Here is a 17,220-nt window from a genome sequence, read left to right as displayed (position 1 = left end):
TAGATCCTGCAATTTTTTGTCTGAAGAGCATCACATTATAACAATATGTTTCATACTTGGTGACAAATGAAGTCTTTTCCTGGTCTTCCGGGTTCATTTAGATTTGATTATACCCAGAATAGGCATCGAGAAAAGTAAGGATCTCGTGGCCAGCCGTGGCATCAATCATGCGATCGATGTTGGGTAGCGGAAAAGAATCTTTGGGGCATGATTTGTTCAAATCCTTATAATCTACACACATTCTAAGTTTGTTCCCTTTTTTAGGCACTACAGCTACATTGGCTAACCATTCAGGATATTTCACCTCCCGAATGGACCCTATTTTGAGAAGTTTGGTTACCTCGTCCTTTATGAATGTGTGCTTTACCTCGGACCGGGGTCTTCTCTTTTGTTTCACCGGTCTGAACCTAGGGTCCAAGCTTAGCCGATGTGTCATTATATTCGGTGGGATTCCTGTTATATCTAAATGGGACCAAGCAAAACAATCCATATTATCGATAAGAAATTGAATAAGTCTGTTCCTAAGTTCGGGGGTTAATCCCGTTCCCAGGTATACCTTTAGTTCGGGCCAACGCTCGATTAATATGACTTGCTCCAATTCTTCGATCGTTGGTTGGATAGCGTCGGAATTATCGGGAAGCACGAAGGATCGAGGAATCCTATGATCATCATCTTCATCGATCTTCTAATATTTTGGTTAGGTAAAAGCTGGTGTCTGTGATTGCTATTTGGCATCTTGTTCCCCCTTTGAGCTCGATCCCTTTATTGGCGAAGGCGAGGATATTGGATTCGCTTCCTCGACGGCAAACATTTCTCTTGCGGCCGGTTGCTCTCCGTACACTGTTATGACCCCCCTCGATGTTGGGAATTTAAGAACCTGGTGTAGGGTCGAAGGTACAACTCTCATGTTGTGGATCCATGGCCTTATAAAAAGGGCATTGTACTTGTTGTTGCCTTTGATTACGTGGAACTTCGTTTCCTGGATGGTCCCGACCACGTTTATCGGCAGAATTATCTCGCCTTTGGTGGTTTCACATGCCATATTGAATCTGTTTAGGACTAGGGTCGCGGGCACGATCTGGTCCTATAGACCGAGTTGTTGTACGACCTTCAATCTAATGATGTTGGCCGAGCTACCTGGATCAATTAACACACGCTTAACTTTAGTTTTATTCATAATTACGGATATTACCAGTGTATCGTTATGAGGTTGTATGACTCCTTCTGCATCTTCATCATTGAAGGACAAAGTTCCTATGGGTGCGTAATCCGGAGTTCGAGATCGCTTTTCTCTCACAATCAATGTCTTAGTGCATTTTAGCACCGGCCCTTGAGGGGTATCGACGACGCCGATGATCACGTGAATGCGGTGCTGTGGTTCTTCTCGTTCGTTTTGCTTGCTGAAATCCCTGTTTTTGAAATGGTTCTTCACGCTGTCGCTTAAAAATTCTCGAAGTTGCCCTTTATTGAATAACCGGGCTACCTCCTCTCTTAGTTGCCTGCAATCTTCCGTTCTGTGGCCATGGGTGCCATGATATTCGCACATTTGATTGGGATTTCTCTGGGCAAGATCGGTTTGCATGGGTCGAGGCCATTTAGTGTTTTTGATGCGTCCGATAGCCGACACGATAGCGGATGCATCAATGCTGAAGTTATACTCCGATAACCGAGGCGCTTTTTTAGATCCGGTAGGCCCGTCGAACCGACTTCTATTCATTAGCCCCCGAGACCCTTGACCTCGATCACTTTTTTTGTTGATTTGTTCGGGGTTACGTCTCGATTCATTGATTCTGTGGTTTTCGTTATACGGTCGATATCGATCCCTGATCGGACCTTATTCTCGATTGATATCCCTCCGAGCAGCGGGTTCAGCTCCCAACTAATCATCTTCGACTTTAATTTTTGATTGGTAGATTGTGCACGTCGGCCCAAATGATAGCTGGGTACTCGATCAGGTTATGCTTCAGTCGTCATGATGCCGTCGAACTTCGTTCGTTCAAACCCTGAGTGAAAGCCTGAACAACCCAATCGTCTGTAACTTGTGGCAGATCCATTCGTTCCATTTGAAAATGAGATACGAACTCCCTTAGCATCTCGTTATCCTTTTGTCTTACCTTGAAAAGGTCTGATTTCCTCGTTGCGACCTTTATGGCCCAGACATGTGCCTTTACGAAAGAATCTGCTAACATGGAAAATGAGTCGATCGAATTCGGTGGTAGGTTGTGATACCAAATCATTGCTCCCTTCTAGAGGGTCTCTCCGAACTTTTTCAACAACACAGATTCGATTTCATCGTCCTCCAAATTATTACCCTTGATGGCACACGTGTAAGAGGTGACGTGTTCGTTGGGATCGGTCGTTCCGTTATATTTGGGAATTTCGGGAATACGAAATTTTTTGGGGATTGGTTTTGGGGCTGCGCTCGAGGGAAAAGGCTTTTGCACAAATTTTTTGGAATACAACCCTTTTATCATTGGTGGAGCCCCCGAGATCTGATCGACCCTGGAATTATATGATTTTACTTTTTATTGTTGGCTTCAACTCGCTTTGTGAGTTCCTCGAGTATTTTAGTGATTTCGGGAGTAGTCCCCGATTCTTGCTCATTTGACCTCACTATGGCTGGCTCCGTTCTGTGGGCAATTTCTTGGGGTGGACTGGGCTCCAGCCTGCTTGGTAGTTGGGTTTGGCTCTGCAACTGAGCTATCGCTACTTGTTAGGCTTGCAATATTTCAAAAATCATACGCAAGCTGACATCGTTTTTCTCAATGTTATGGCTGTCTCAAGCTGCAGACCGAGTGCCACCATGAATGCTATTTTCAAGTTCAGAATGTATGTTCGCCTCAATGGCCACATGCGAATTGATATCTATCGGCACTCTGATCCGAGCTCCAACAGCGTTGACAAGTGGTCTTTCGGTACTGGGTGTCGAGTTATTGTTCGCATCTTGAAGACCAGCTTCGTTGTCGATGGATAAGGCCATTTGATTGGTAGTTACTCGCCGCTAATCCGAAATCTGAGATATTTTCGGAAACAAGCACAAAATGGTGTATTTTTGCAGATTCGTATCAAATAATCACTCTTATCCTTAGCCCCACGGTGGCCGCCAAACTGTTTACCCGAAAAACGGATGGAGTTGAATTTGTACGTAGTTCTAAGGATATGTGATATAGATTAATACAAATCGTAAGGATAAATAGAAATATCAAATATGGATTGCAAAGAATGCAAAATAAATAAGGTTGTAAAGAAGATGATTTTTAGGACTAAGCAAGATGAATCAATTTATGAAGTTTAAAAGAGTAACTCTTGAATAAGAGAATATGGTGCTTGAATTACATTGTAAGCCAAAAAACTGCTATCTACATAAATGTAGTCATCCTCTTTATAGTGGAGGATCCTACTTTAGATATAATTAAAAATGCCTAGTGGAGAACCCATGATAAATCAACTTTTCCCTAATTTCTGCCGAGATTCTCTCCCCTATTGTGTTTGCAACAACTCTTGTCTGTGAGCTCGATCGACCTCGATGCTGGTCGGTATTGCTTATAGAGCTTGATGTGGACTCGGAATCAGGTGATGATTCGGGCTCGGTATCGGTTGGCCTCTGCCTCTTAAGCTCGAAAATCATCTCATCATAGTTCGATTCGGACTCGAGCTCGATAGTGACTTCGAACTCGGTGTTCGACCTATACCTAAAATCTGAAGCTCGTTCATACCATCTTCGGAACCCATCTCGATATTACGAAGTCTTTATTCGATCCATTATGTTTCGACCTCGATCAATCGTACGAAGGCCGAAATCTATTTTGACCGTATACAATTAGCTACACATTTCTTTTGCAATTTATATAGATGATAATTAATTAAAATAGAAAATATTGGCCGAAGATGATATATGAATGTTGATTGTCGTTATCAGATCATGATGTTCAATTTGGATGGAAGATATATAGATAGCTAATTCTTGACTCCATAAATTCAACAGTTTTAGAAAGTTTTCTTTCCATGTCATTTTGTGACCTAATACGTCCCGTGTTTCATTGCCTAATCTTTAAAATTCAAAAATCTAATATTGCTTGCAAGCTGGCTTCGTCTAAATAGGAAAAAAAAAGAAAAAAAAGAAGAAGGAAGAGTGGGTGGGGGGCGCACAGAACGTCCTTCACAATCATTTAGCAACGCAACAAAACCCGACCAGTAAAGAAAAAAGGAAACTAAAAGAAATGAAAATAATAGAAATGTCTGACCCTTTAGAAGAAGAATGTCTACAGAAAGTAAAAGCTAGAAATGATTCACCCAACTCATTGTAGAAGAAACATTGTTCAGAGGAAAAAAGTACTTCTGTTCGTGTTGTGTTGAAACACACTGGAAAAAGTAACCTTTTCCCCGACTAAGGTTAGAAACATAATCTTCAAATTTAAATCGAAAATATAAAATGAACAGTGAAGTCGACAGCTAATTAACTACTCTCTCTTCCATATATGTTTGATGTTTTCTCAAAAGTCAAATGATTTTCTCTTTTACTAATACAAAATTCTTAAACATTTTGAAAAATAAAAAACTGTGTATGATGGTGTGTTTTATATAATTTTAGATACAATATGTTGCTATTTCAAGACCCAAAAAAAAAAAAGGAAATCGATCTCCAAATTTATAATATTTTAGTTTAACTATTCAATATTCGAAACTTACTGTATTAATTAATTTAAATTCTTATCGCACATGGATATGATCGACTAAAGTGTGAAATGCTCATTGTCTTTATTTTTGAGTTAAACTCGATACCTCAAATTAAAAATTAAGAGATTGTGATGGTAATGAAATTTGATTATTATACTCCCTCATTTTTTGTAGAGATATAGAAAGAGTAATCAATACCACTCCCATTTGATAGCAAGTGGACATCAACTTGAAAGAGACAAAATATCCTTTTGCTTAGTAAATTAAACCACGCCCTGTCATTGAATGTGGGCTTTTGCAGTATTTTTTTTTATTATCATATATCCTCTCCCTAAATATTCAAAGTAATGTCTGATTTTTTCTTATTAGACTATTGCTAATGGTCACAACATCCCACGAGCCTCAAGAACTTGCTTTTATCTTCTTCTCTGCAGCTCCATTCTCCAATTATTTCTCCTTCATATCAACTATTCGTCTCTGTCTCTTTGTTTTTCTCTCTAACTCTTTCTCATTTAACCCATCAATTCTCTCTTACCTCAATCAACAATTTCTAAAACAAATCTACTTCCTCAAAAAACCCAGAAGTTGTTTAGTTCTTAAACTTAGAATTATATCAGTAATGGCTCTAGAAACATGGTTAATTAAGGTGAAAAAATCGATAGCCCACAGCTTGGATTCAGTAAGAGCCAGTGCGCCACGTGCAAAGCCGGCGCTGATCAAGAAATCCAGTGTTGGAGTTTTAGCATTTGAGATCTCTGGCCTTATGTCAAAACTCCTCCATTTATGGCAATTTTTGTCAGACAAAAATATGATCCGAATTCGCAACGAGTCAATCTGCCTAGAAGGTGTTCGTAAAATTGTCTCAAACGATGACGCCTTTCTTCTCGGCCTTGCCTGTGCAGAAATTGTGGAGAATCTGAGGCTGCTTGCAAAATCTTTGTCAAGAATCAGCAAAAGATGTGAAGATTCTCATCTCAGAAACTTTGATCGCTACTTCAATGAATTTGCCAACACGGGTCGTGATCCTTACAATTGGGTTCTTAGCTTGAAAGATATGGATTCAAAAATCAAGAAAATGGATCAGTACGTTACCACCACTGCCCTGCTCCATCGACAAATGGACGAGCTTTCAGTACTTGAGAATAGTTTAAAGAAAGCTTCGAATTCCCATTTCAAAGATTCTGATATTTCATCAATCAAAGAACAGAAAATCATTGACCTGCGACAGAAGTTTCTGTGGCAGAAACAAGAAGTTAAGTATCTAAAAGAGAGATCTTTATGGTGTCGTAGCTTTGATACAGTTACATCATTACTTGCTCGATCCATTTTCACTACTCTAGCAAAGATCAAGCTTGTTTTTGGTATCAATCATGGATATCCAAATTCTCTGCCACGTAGTCTCTCTGCTTCAGCCACTGTTTATCCTTCAGAAAACCATAACACATGCAATTTTGTCTCTGGTCCATTGGTAAAGCCCCCTGTATTTAATGAGTTTTTCGAGTCAAACACAAAGATGCTTAAACCACCTTCTAGCACTTTAGGTGCAGCTGCACTTGCTTTACATTATGCTAATTTGATCATTGTTATGGAAAAGATGATAAGATCACCACAACTAGTTGGTGTTGATGCTAGAGATGATTTATACTCCATGTTGCCAAATAGTATAAGATCATCATTAAGATCAAGACTAAAAGGAGTCGGGTTTTCGGCTAGTGATCCAGTTCTTGCGGGGGAATGGAAAGATGCACTGCAGAAGATTTTAGGGTGGTTGTCACCTTTGGCACATAATATGATCAAATGGCAAAGTGAAAGGAGCTTTGAACAACAAAATATAATTCCAAAAACTAATGTTCTCTTGCTGCAGACTATGTATTTTGCAAACCAGGACAAGACTGAAGCTGCCATAACAGAGCTGTTAGTTGGACTCAACTATATTTGGAGGTTTGAAAGGGAAATGAATGCTAAGGCCTTGTTTGAGTGTACCAACTTCAACAACTTCTTGACTTTGAAGCGTTCAAGTAATTAAACATAGGAATTTTTATTTCTGCCTTCCAATATTTTTCTCTTCTTCTCAAGTGAATTTTCTTTATCTTTTTTCTTTTTGTTTCTTTAATTACATAGATATCATTTGAAGGATTATTAGATGGAAACTCCTTTAAAGATCTGTGAGGTTATGTTTTGTTTTAACCCAAATTTGTATATTGTATCATATCAGTTGCAGACTATATAAGCTTGAGTCAAATTTTCAACCCATCAAGATTCTAGGTGTTGTATGAATAATTGCCATTTGCAGGCATGTGAACAGATTCTTGTAGCTGTTATTATTGTGGTAACACATGGAATCACTGAATCCAGTTTGATTAGATCCTAGCTTACAAATCTGATAAAACATTGATTACTTACATTAGAATTAAAGATTAGCAGATAGCCACTAAGAAGTTGGTTGAAGATATGATTGGTAATAGACTAGTGGTCCCTCATTTAAGGTGAGTAAGATTAAACAACAAACTCCGACTTTGGATGCTTCATGCGTCATATGATATTTTTTGGTGGGTTAGACTTCAAAGTGTGATTACATATAATTCTTCCAACCCCACACATCCTCCAAAAGAAAACCTTTAACTTCTACACACTAATTGTGTATTTATGTGTATTTAAGCAATCACATAAATATAATTTTAAAAGTTTTGTTTGAGTTATAAAGTAAAAGTTAAAAACAAAAGTATGTAAGTACAATCGAGATATTCAACTTAAAATTGTTCAAGTTTTTGTATGAATTTTCTTGAAAAAGTATTTATTCATAAATACACAAATGGTCAGCTAACTGAAAGATATCTTTTTTTTTTCTCACAAGCAAAATGCATAAAATACAAATTGTCCTTTCTTTTAAGTCTATAAGAAGTTATTTCCAATATATTGAAGAATAAAGCATTATTGCAAAATAAAGTCTAATTGTTACGTCTTGATTAGTGTACTCTTTTTACATTTTGAGGAGAGGTTTCTTTCTATGTTGAAACACACAACCATGCATTTGAATATTGTATTTTTATGGAGGCAAGAGTCAATGATTGTTATTGAATTTCTTCCAATTAATGAATTTTGAAAGGATTGTGTTAATATTATCCGAGAAGCTGTGAAAATATGAAAAACTTGTTAATATCATATTAGAATTTATTCTTTCAACTAATTTTTATAAATTATTAAGTTTTCGTGTGTGTGTGTGTATGTAATTAATTATTATTTAAATTTGGGCTTTTTAAAAATAAGCTTAGTTCGATGCAAAAAATATTTTAAGTGTTTATATTTTCTAAAGATATTTTTAAGAGAAATATATTACAAAAATACTCTGCCTATTTCTTTTCTACTTTTTTCTTTCATATTATATTTCTTTTACTATTTTATTTTCACTTAAAATAGCAAGTGCTTTAATATTATTTAGATTTCTGCACTAAAATATAATATAATAGCTTGCTAATCAATTCACTTTAAATTATTTTTAAAATTTTATTATGGTTTCTTTAATTGAGGATCAGTCATATATTCTAAATTTCAGTCGCTTATAGGCACCTTCAATTCGTAAAACTCTACGTTCAGTTCCTCTCTTTGTAATAACTTAACTTTATTTTTTAATAAAGTGCATTTTGTTTGTAGAATAATAAATAAATATAGTCACAGAAACTCTTTTGTAGTAAGAATTGCCTAATAAAAATATATTACATACTATTAATTAAGGTGTTTTATCATGCCTTTCCCCTTTAAAAACGATGAAAGTTGAGCATATATCTTTCTAAAGTTTGTAATTTTTTCATATTGCCTTTTTATAATTTGTATATTTCATTCGTAAATATATTTAATACAAAATGATAATTTTGATCTTTAACAAATGCATGAAAAAAATACCCCACATAAATCATTATAGTTTCTCTTTTTTAATCTCCAAAATAAACCAAGGAAAGAAACTAAACCAAAAACTTAATATTATGGCAATAGATACTAAACAAAACCAATATATATGTATGGCACAAGAAAATAAGAGTTTTATTATCACGAAACGGAAAATACTCAATAATAATAATACAAAGCTACTAACATGCAAAAAGAGAGAAGAATTTGCACCATTGTATAGGAAGGACATTAACTTACCGATCGAAGAAAAATATTTGATGCGTGATGGACTCCTCCATTTATTTCCTTTCGTATCTCCATATTTTTAATAGAAGAAGTCAAAAGATCAATGAGTGAAAAAAAGAAAAGGAAAATCTAAATTAAAGATATTACTGTACACACATGCTTGTTGACTTAGTTTTCTTCAGAAAATTATTCATCCCTAATTTTGGATCTCTATGCCATTTATCATGTTGTATGGAAACAATATGATTTTCAAAACTTCTAAGGTTCAAAGAATACCACAATCTTGTAGGACCATTGTTTCTTTGGTTAGAATAATACTCAGACTTGCAAATAAATTTAGTCTTCATCATTGGTCTTTAGCGGCATGTTTATACCGTTTCAAAAACTTTGAAAAATATGAAATCTGGAAATTAAGGTGAAATGGCACGTCCTCTCTTCGGTCATATACCGCATTTATGCTTTTCTCAAATTTTTAACCTTTTCCAGTTTTTCCTTTGTTTTATTTTTAAAAAGCCAAAGTCATTTCTTAAATGACACTTGTTTTGGAAAGAAAAGGCACCTTTTCGGATGGGCGTTTTTATTTTAATTTTTTTTATAAGTAAGAATATTTAGGATATTTAAAAGGGCATTTAAGTAATTTAACTTTTTAACTAAGGACTTCCCACTTTTATAATAACTAGTTTTAATGTACGAGCGTTGCACGTATGTACTGCATAAAATATGTTACTTATATTGTGTAAATGTAAATATTTTATTATATGAGATACAAGTATGTTGTGTTGTATCTCGCCTAACACCTATTTATAAATAATATTTTTGGTGTCTATTTCCTTATGTCTCTTTGACCGCTTTGTCATGATTAAAGATTTTGTTATCGACATTAATATTCTTCTAATAAGTACAATATCTAATTATTCATGTGAGAAATCATGTCTCAGCAAAAAATTATGTTCAACTTTTGAGATTGACACTGTGTTATATTATTGCAAATCATAAACATATTCAAAATTATTTTGAAAGAACTGATGTATTTTTTTAACGAAATTAGAGTCTTATTTGTTTATTTATAATTGGGAATAGTAGTGAAAAATTCGGTCAGAATTTCAATATAGAGCTCTAATTTATATTTATGTAACAAACAAATTTCAGGAGTTAATTCTGTAAAATTATTAACGCTTAGACTTTTAACAATTGAAAAATATATCACTTATTAGGACATTTAAAATTTAGTGAGAATAACATAACTGAAGTATTCATGCAGATAGGTCATATTGGGAAAACAAGTAAGAAAAAGAAAGTCATTATACTATGCTCTTCAATCATGAAATCCCAATCTTGTTTGGGAATTAAGTGTGATCAATTCTTTGTACTCAATGTGATAATTTCTTTCGAGCTTAACTATGAAAATGCTCTCGAATAATATTAAATTATAAAAACTACTTTTTAACTTCCAGTCCTTGCTAGATATGTACTTCCAGCAGGCAATAGAATCAAAATAATTCTATGCTTGAAAAAGATAAATACAAGATGTAATGTGAGAGAAAGAGGAGATATTTAACTACAAATAACTTAATACATAAAATAACAATAAAAATACATACATTAATTCATATTGTTGTTTTGCACTTCATTTTTAACTTGCTAAAGATTTCCTTCACACTATACTATGTGCAACCCGCTTTGGTCCTCCAAAGTTCAATTTAATTATAATATGAGTGACTATAGTCAAATTAAATTTATTCATAGCTTCAGTAATTAGACATATCTTACTAATTTGATACCTGTCACACTAAATTTCATAAAGATATAATCTATTCTGAATAAATATATCAAATAATCTAATCTCAATATTGAATTAAATTAGCTGAATTGGATTAAAAAAATGTACAAACTATACAAACGTCACTCAACTAAATAAAAATCATGTGTTTCTATTAGTATGCAAGATATATAGAAAATAAAAAAAATTAACGCATACTACAAGAATAAAAATAATTGAACGTACCTTAGAAACTTTAAAAAATAATAGAATGTAAGGCCTTCAATTATAAATCAATACTATTATTCGTTTTAAATATACGCTTCTCACGAGAAAATTAAAGGTTTTACTTGCAATACTATTTGTTTTCTAACTCACCAACATCTAGAAAGCTAATCATGTAATAGTTTGCTTTCTTTGGCTCTTGCACGTGATGCTGCTAAACAAGAATCCGTCGAAACTCATAAAGTAGGACTTTCGTGGGGCAAAAAAACCCTAGGGTAAAAGACAAAAACAATAAACCTAGTTTTACTAAGGAATTGTTTTTAAGAGTTAAATTTTAAGTGATTTTAATTAGAGTCTTATATAGGATTTTTTATATAGTTCAAATAAGGAAAAACTTAATAACCAAAATTGGAGTTGATTTTTAAGTTAGGAATATAATTAAATTATAATTTTATCCAATATGAAATCTATTTTTAAAGGACAAAAAAGGCGAACGACATTTCGCTAAGGATCTTCGTACTTTTAATATAATATAGACTAGTTTCTCTGCACGTGTATATCGAATTATATAATATCTAATTTTATAACATAATATTAATATTATTAAAATAAAATTCCGAACAAATAATTATACATAAAATAAGGTACAAATCTTTACGAATTGGTCCACGTAAATCATCATATATTGACTTTGAAAGTTCGTCCCAAACAAACACTTAACTTTGCAAGCATTAGCTTAAACGAAACAACATAATATGTAAATGTAGCCTGGTGGCTAAACTAACTAAACATAAACTCATTGCTAATGTCTTCATAAAAAAATGTATGTCACAAAACCGCTTAAGTTGGTAATTTAATATTTCATGAAAAGACTTTGTAAGGCTAATTAACAAAATATTTAATTTCTTTTAAAATATCTTATTTTGATGTTATTTTTGCAGGATCTTTTTTCTTTTGACTTAAAAGTATCAATTCAATTTTTCAAGATTTATCATTAAAACACAATTTAATAGGCTATTCGATATATAGGGAACTTGAATATGAAAATAACTTTTAAATACAGATAATATGAGTAGTAATTATTTATTGCGAGCGGTACAAATTTTTTTTTTTTGGTTATTTTCTTAAAGAAAAAAGAAAGAGACCGCCTCTTTTGTATAATAAATACTCTTAATCTGATTTTAAATTCACAAAAGTATAATAATTGAAGTTTACTACTTGTTGTTTAGTTTCAAAATCTGTCTGTTAATGGAACAAAATTGCTGCTTGAATTTAGAGATGAACGATTTATGCGCAAAATACTTTTAATTTTAATTTAAAAATAAATGACTTATACTGCAAAATGCAAACATTGCGTCGTCTGGTCTAAAGCCAGTAGGAAAGCATTGTCTAAATAAAAAGCCAGTAGGAAAGCAGAAAGCAATAGATAGATACAACAATCATTTTCTTTCTCCACTTCTTAAAATAATGATCACCCAATAGAAAAAAAATATAGATTTTTTTCGTAAGTTAAATACTTTAAATCATCTCAATATATGTGCAGAACTTTAACACCATTTGTGAATTAGAATTTGAAGACTCGACTAAACGTTAACTAAAAAGGTCAAAAGAAAGGTATGAGCGCAATTTAATAACAAAAAAAGACCAATAGTAAGAAAAGAATACCTTTCAATGATAATTTTATAGAATTGCTGATGAGACTAAGTACTCGGGGTGCGTTTTTAAGTCGCTCTGCTTAACTGTATATAAATACATACTTATTTTGTTATCAAGAAGTTAGAACACTCTTCGTCTTCTATTCCTTTGGAATATATCTGTGTGAGTTTATGAAACAAAGGCTTTTTTTTTATTTGAATAGTAAGCCAACTGTTTCTTTATTCTAAAAGATACCAACGGTTGAAAGACAAAATCAAATGGGAATCGGTAGAAACTATTTTAAGCATTATTGACTAATGTGAAAGATCACATCCCTTCAAATAAATTTGGTATTTATTTAAAATTTTTGGTATAAATAAAATATTTAAATTATTTAGAAGGGCATTTAGGTAATTCAACTTTTTGGTTAAGAGCTTCCCACTTTTATAATAAATATAGATATAGATATAGATATAGAAGATTATTTTTACACTGTTAAGTTACCTAATAACCCTTCGGGGTGGCCTAGATGGTTGAGCAGTGGACTTCCTAAATGGGAGATCTAGGGTTCGAAACCCACTTGCATACCTCCTCGGTCAAGATTGTTGCACGTGGCTTGCCTATTGAAGTTTACCCTCCTTTGTGGTTTGATGACTATTACACAGGAGTCGAATTTATCATGTGCGCACCCAAAGAATAGCGGCTACGGATTCCCTTGTTAACCAAAATAAAGTTACCTAAGAGATAATAGTCACCTAGAAAATAAGGCAAGACAATCTATTCCAATAAGTTGAATTAGACTGATAGCCGAAAAATTCTCACACACTAAATAGTGTATATAAGTCAAGTCTAAAGAAAGCAATGAGTACTCTATGGAGTTCAATGAGAAAGGGCCAGCAACAAAGTGAAGTGCATGCATGAAAACTGGGATAAGAGTTTGCCATATTATTTATAGAGGGGTAGGCCATTGCTGTATTTCACTCTGTCCAAATGCATATGCACAAAAAAGAGTTGAAATGGGGCCTTGGAATATTTATTACTTGGAAAACATAGAAACAAGCAACTTGTGATTTGCATATATTGATGGGGGAGACTGATCGTCAACTTAAAGCCATGGCCTTATTATTGTGGGGTGACCCCACTTTTGGAATTGCCTACTATTTCTTTCTGCCTTAATGCATTACCATATGAGTTGGTGGATCAGAATATACAAAATTATATATCTAGCTCTAAGCTCTGTTGTTGGATTGCATTTTGATATTGTGACAGCCACCTTTCATCTCCATAATTTTTTTTCATTTTCTAAATTTCCTCCCAACGGAGAAATTTCTACACTTATACATTTGTTGTGCTTTCACAATATTTAGCTAATGAAACAAGCCAAACTGTTGTGATACGTAGGGATTCATGATTTTAAGTTCACAAATTCTGGACCACAATTTTTTTTTATACTGAATTTTGGATAGGTTGTTTATACATATTAAGTGAAGTTCTTAACATAATTTCTAGCAGTACAAATATTGGACGGATGTAGTTGATAGAATTGCATTTTATTATGAGGATTTCTTTTTTCTTCAAAATTATGAGAATTTGGCTAAATCTTCGATTTAGAGTTACTTATTATATGAGGTCTTGAATAAGAGGAAGAAAAATTTATATGGTATAGCTAACTTATACACTAAAACCATAAAACCTTGAACCAGTAGCTATTTTCATTGCGAAATCTACTACCTCCTCCGTGTTCGCCATTTTCTCGGCAAAGAGAAGTTTTGATTTTGGCTTTGATTCTTTGTCTATTCACTGAATAATAATGAAGAAGAATTTTCATATGGCTCGAAATCCACTGCCTCCTCCTCCCTCTTTTTCTCTTTGTTTCTCTGTTTTGGACCTCCCTACCCTCGTGCTGAAGATCTGAAGGGTCGTCTTCATTGATACAACCATTAATTGCGATTGTATTCATTGATACGGCCATTATGCGCGAATGAATATAGTTGTTATAGTTTTTCATCAAAATTGTATTCATTAATACAGCCATTATGCGCGAACAAATAAAGTTTATACAATTTTTTAAATTAAATTGTATATATTAATATAATCATTATGCGCAAATAAATATAGTTGATACAAGTCGCCAATAGATTGATACAACAAAATATGAGTTTAGTTGTATGCGTTGAAAATTGATACATTAGCTACGAATGATAATCAGGCAAACTATAGCTACGTGTGATAATTAGATCCAAACTATAGTGCTTTATGAAAAGGGAATTTGGTGCATCGTGACAACTGGCAACACGTTTTGTCAATATTTTAGCCAAGAATTAGATTTAGCAATTTAAGCCCAAAAAAAATGGGCATATATTGCCAAATTCCCAGAAAGTGACGACAGATAATAGAAGAATCTGAGGATTCTCATCCTAATTTTATGCCTGAAAAATATATCTCTATCCAAAAAGTAAGAACTAAGAGGAAAAAAAAGGAAAACCATATTTCAGATTTCTTTTTGTCCTCTCTTCTTCTTCTATCTTTTTTTTTTTTTTTTTTTTTTGGTTGGATCGGGTATGAAGATTCCCATTTGATATTTACCTATCTTAGAGGTAAATTCTCGTACTAATGAATTTCGCTCTTTTTCTCTTTCTTTTTCATGAGGCAAATTACCAATTTCTTCTTCTTCCTCTCTTTTATTTATTGTAAAAAAGAATATATGTGTTTGAGGTGTTGTACATCTATGTATATAATCATGTATACCTATGTGTATATCATGTTGTATATTGTGATATACATTGTTAGATTTGTCAATATAAGATTAATCGGGATCAAATCGTCTATTTTGATTTTGAAAGGGCGAAATTCATTATGAGTAAAACTTATTTAAATTTTGTTCTTGATCAAAGAAGGAAAATTAATTTTTGATATACACAAAGAAAAAAATAAACTTGTGATATCCATTTTGGTATACACATATTCGATGTATTATATAATGTGATATACAAGTAATACGATTATTTTATTATGATATATATTGATATAGTGACAACAATAAAATTTAAACACCTTTATTTATAATTTCATATTTTGGATATACAAAGAAGGAAAAAAAATAATATACATTTGGATATATACAAAGAAGGAAAGTAAAAATATACACATTTTTTTGTGATATACATTTATTGGCTATCTGGTGCCAATATCTATAATTAAGATTTTTTTCTGCCAATTATGTAGGAAAAATGACACTGTATAGCCGCTGTAAAAATAATAGCCGAAAAATGTATAAAATTTGTATATATTTTGTGTATATATATATACATTCTGTATGTTATATACAAACATTATACAAATTTTATACACTTTTTTCGGTTACTAAATGTGAATAATTTCTGACACGGGGTAAATAATACCCCCAATTATGTAGGTACGTTATTACACCATGCCAAAATCCCTTATGAAAATTGATAACATGGGCATGTAGCTAAGGCTTATTGTATGTCAGGCTCAAATAAGTCGAGAGCCCAAGAGTCTGGACCATATTTGAGGCCCATTTCTTTGTAAAAATTGCACGGGGCGCCCTATTTAGTCGCCCCCATTTAACCTATACCCATATTTTTAAAATTATTTAACCTATACCCTAATTTTAACAACTTCAGACGTCTCCTCTTCTTCCTCCTGACCTATGCGCTCCTTTCTTCCTCCTCTTCTTGTCTATCAAATTAACTTTTCAACCGCTACTTTAATATATTCACTAATAAAATATATTAAGTCAAATTAACAACTTAACCTACATTTGATCAAATACTGTCATAAAATAACAATAACAATACAGAGTATTGTTATTGTTCTCTATTTAAATTCAGAAACCCTGCCAACAGAAGGTAAAACGTGGGCTTCTGCAAATTTTACAATCCTTTATTTTGCGAGCTCGAGATACAAATCCAAATGCATCGAGAGCGCAACACATACCCTCTAGTTCATCTTGTTATGTGTTTATCTCATACTGAATATACAGAAGTTCCAAATCCAGTATGAAGAACATGAAGAATTCCCCATGAGGTAAATCCCGATGTGATGCCAAACCAGCTCTTAGTTACACCGAACAGTTAAATTGTCCTGAAGTTTGCACTACAAATTGAAGAACTTCAGACTAATTTGTCTGAAATTTACACTATGAAGTGAGGAGAAACTGAAGTTTGCCCTTGCACTATGAACTGAAGTTCCTGAAGTTTGCACTACAAATTGAAGAACTTCAGACTAATTTGTCTGAAATTTGCACTATGAAGAGTGGGAAAACTGAAGTTTGTCCTTGCACTATGAACTGAAGTTCCTGAAGTTTGCACTACAAATTGAAGAGTTTCAGATTAATTTGTCTGAAGTTTGCACTATGAAGTGAGGAAAAACTGAAGTTTGCCCTTGCACTATGAACTAAAGTTCCTGAAGTTTGCACTACAAATTGAAGAACTTCAGACTAATTTGTCTGAAGTTTGCACTATGAAGTGAGGAGAAACTGAAGTTTTCCCTTGCACTATGAACTGAAGTTTGCGTGATTGCCTTTGCAAGTCAGGCCAAACATCAGGCAAAAATATCTGAAGTTTTGCTTTGATAAGGCTACACTTCAGGTAAAAAATTCTGAAATTCAAATTTCAGGTAAAGCTACACTTCAGGTAGACATAAATTTTTGCTACTTTAGGCCCGTATGCCTGAAGTTATCCGAAAAGTGGGTACGCTTATAATTTTTTTTGCAAAGCGAGTGTAGGTTAAAATGTGACCCAAAAACTGGGTATAGATGCAAATCCCCC

At 33.3% G+C, this 17,220-nt stretch overlaps 1 protein-coding gene across 1 annotated transcript; it reads left to right on the top strand.

Moving 5' to 3' along the window:
• Positions 1 to 4,965: 4,965 nt before the first annotated feature.
• LOC107770950 (protein PSK SIMULATOR 1-like) lies at positions 4,966 to 6,930 on the top strand. The gene has a single exon (XM_016590278.2). It carries the CDS (start codon positions 5,057 to 5,059, stop codon positions 6,701 to 6,703), a length of 1,647 nt encoding a protein of 548 aa, XP_016445764.1. The 5' UTR covers positions 4,966 to 5,056; the 3' UTR covers positions 6,704 to 6,930.
• Positions 6,931 to 17,220: the final 10,290 nt, after the last annotated feature.

The sequence above is a fragment of the Nicotiana tabacum genome, chromosome 4 (assembly GCF_000715075.1).
Source record: "Nicotiana tabacum cultivar K326 chromosome 4, ASM71507v2, whole genome shotgun sequence".
Taxonomy (NCBI): Eukaryota; Viridiplantae; Streptophyta; class Magnoliopsida; order Solanales; family Solanaceae; genus Nicotiana; species Nicotiana tabacum.
Note: the sequence above shows the minus strand (reverse complement) of the source record. Positions and strands in the feature narration are given on the sequence as shown.

Coding starts and splice junctions, on each gene's coding strand:
- LOC107770950 (XM_016590278.2), top strand. CDS start 5,057: ATGGTCACAACATCCCACGAGCCTCAAGAACTTGCTTTTATCTTCTTC.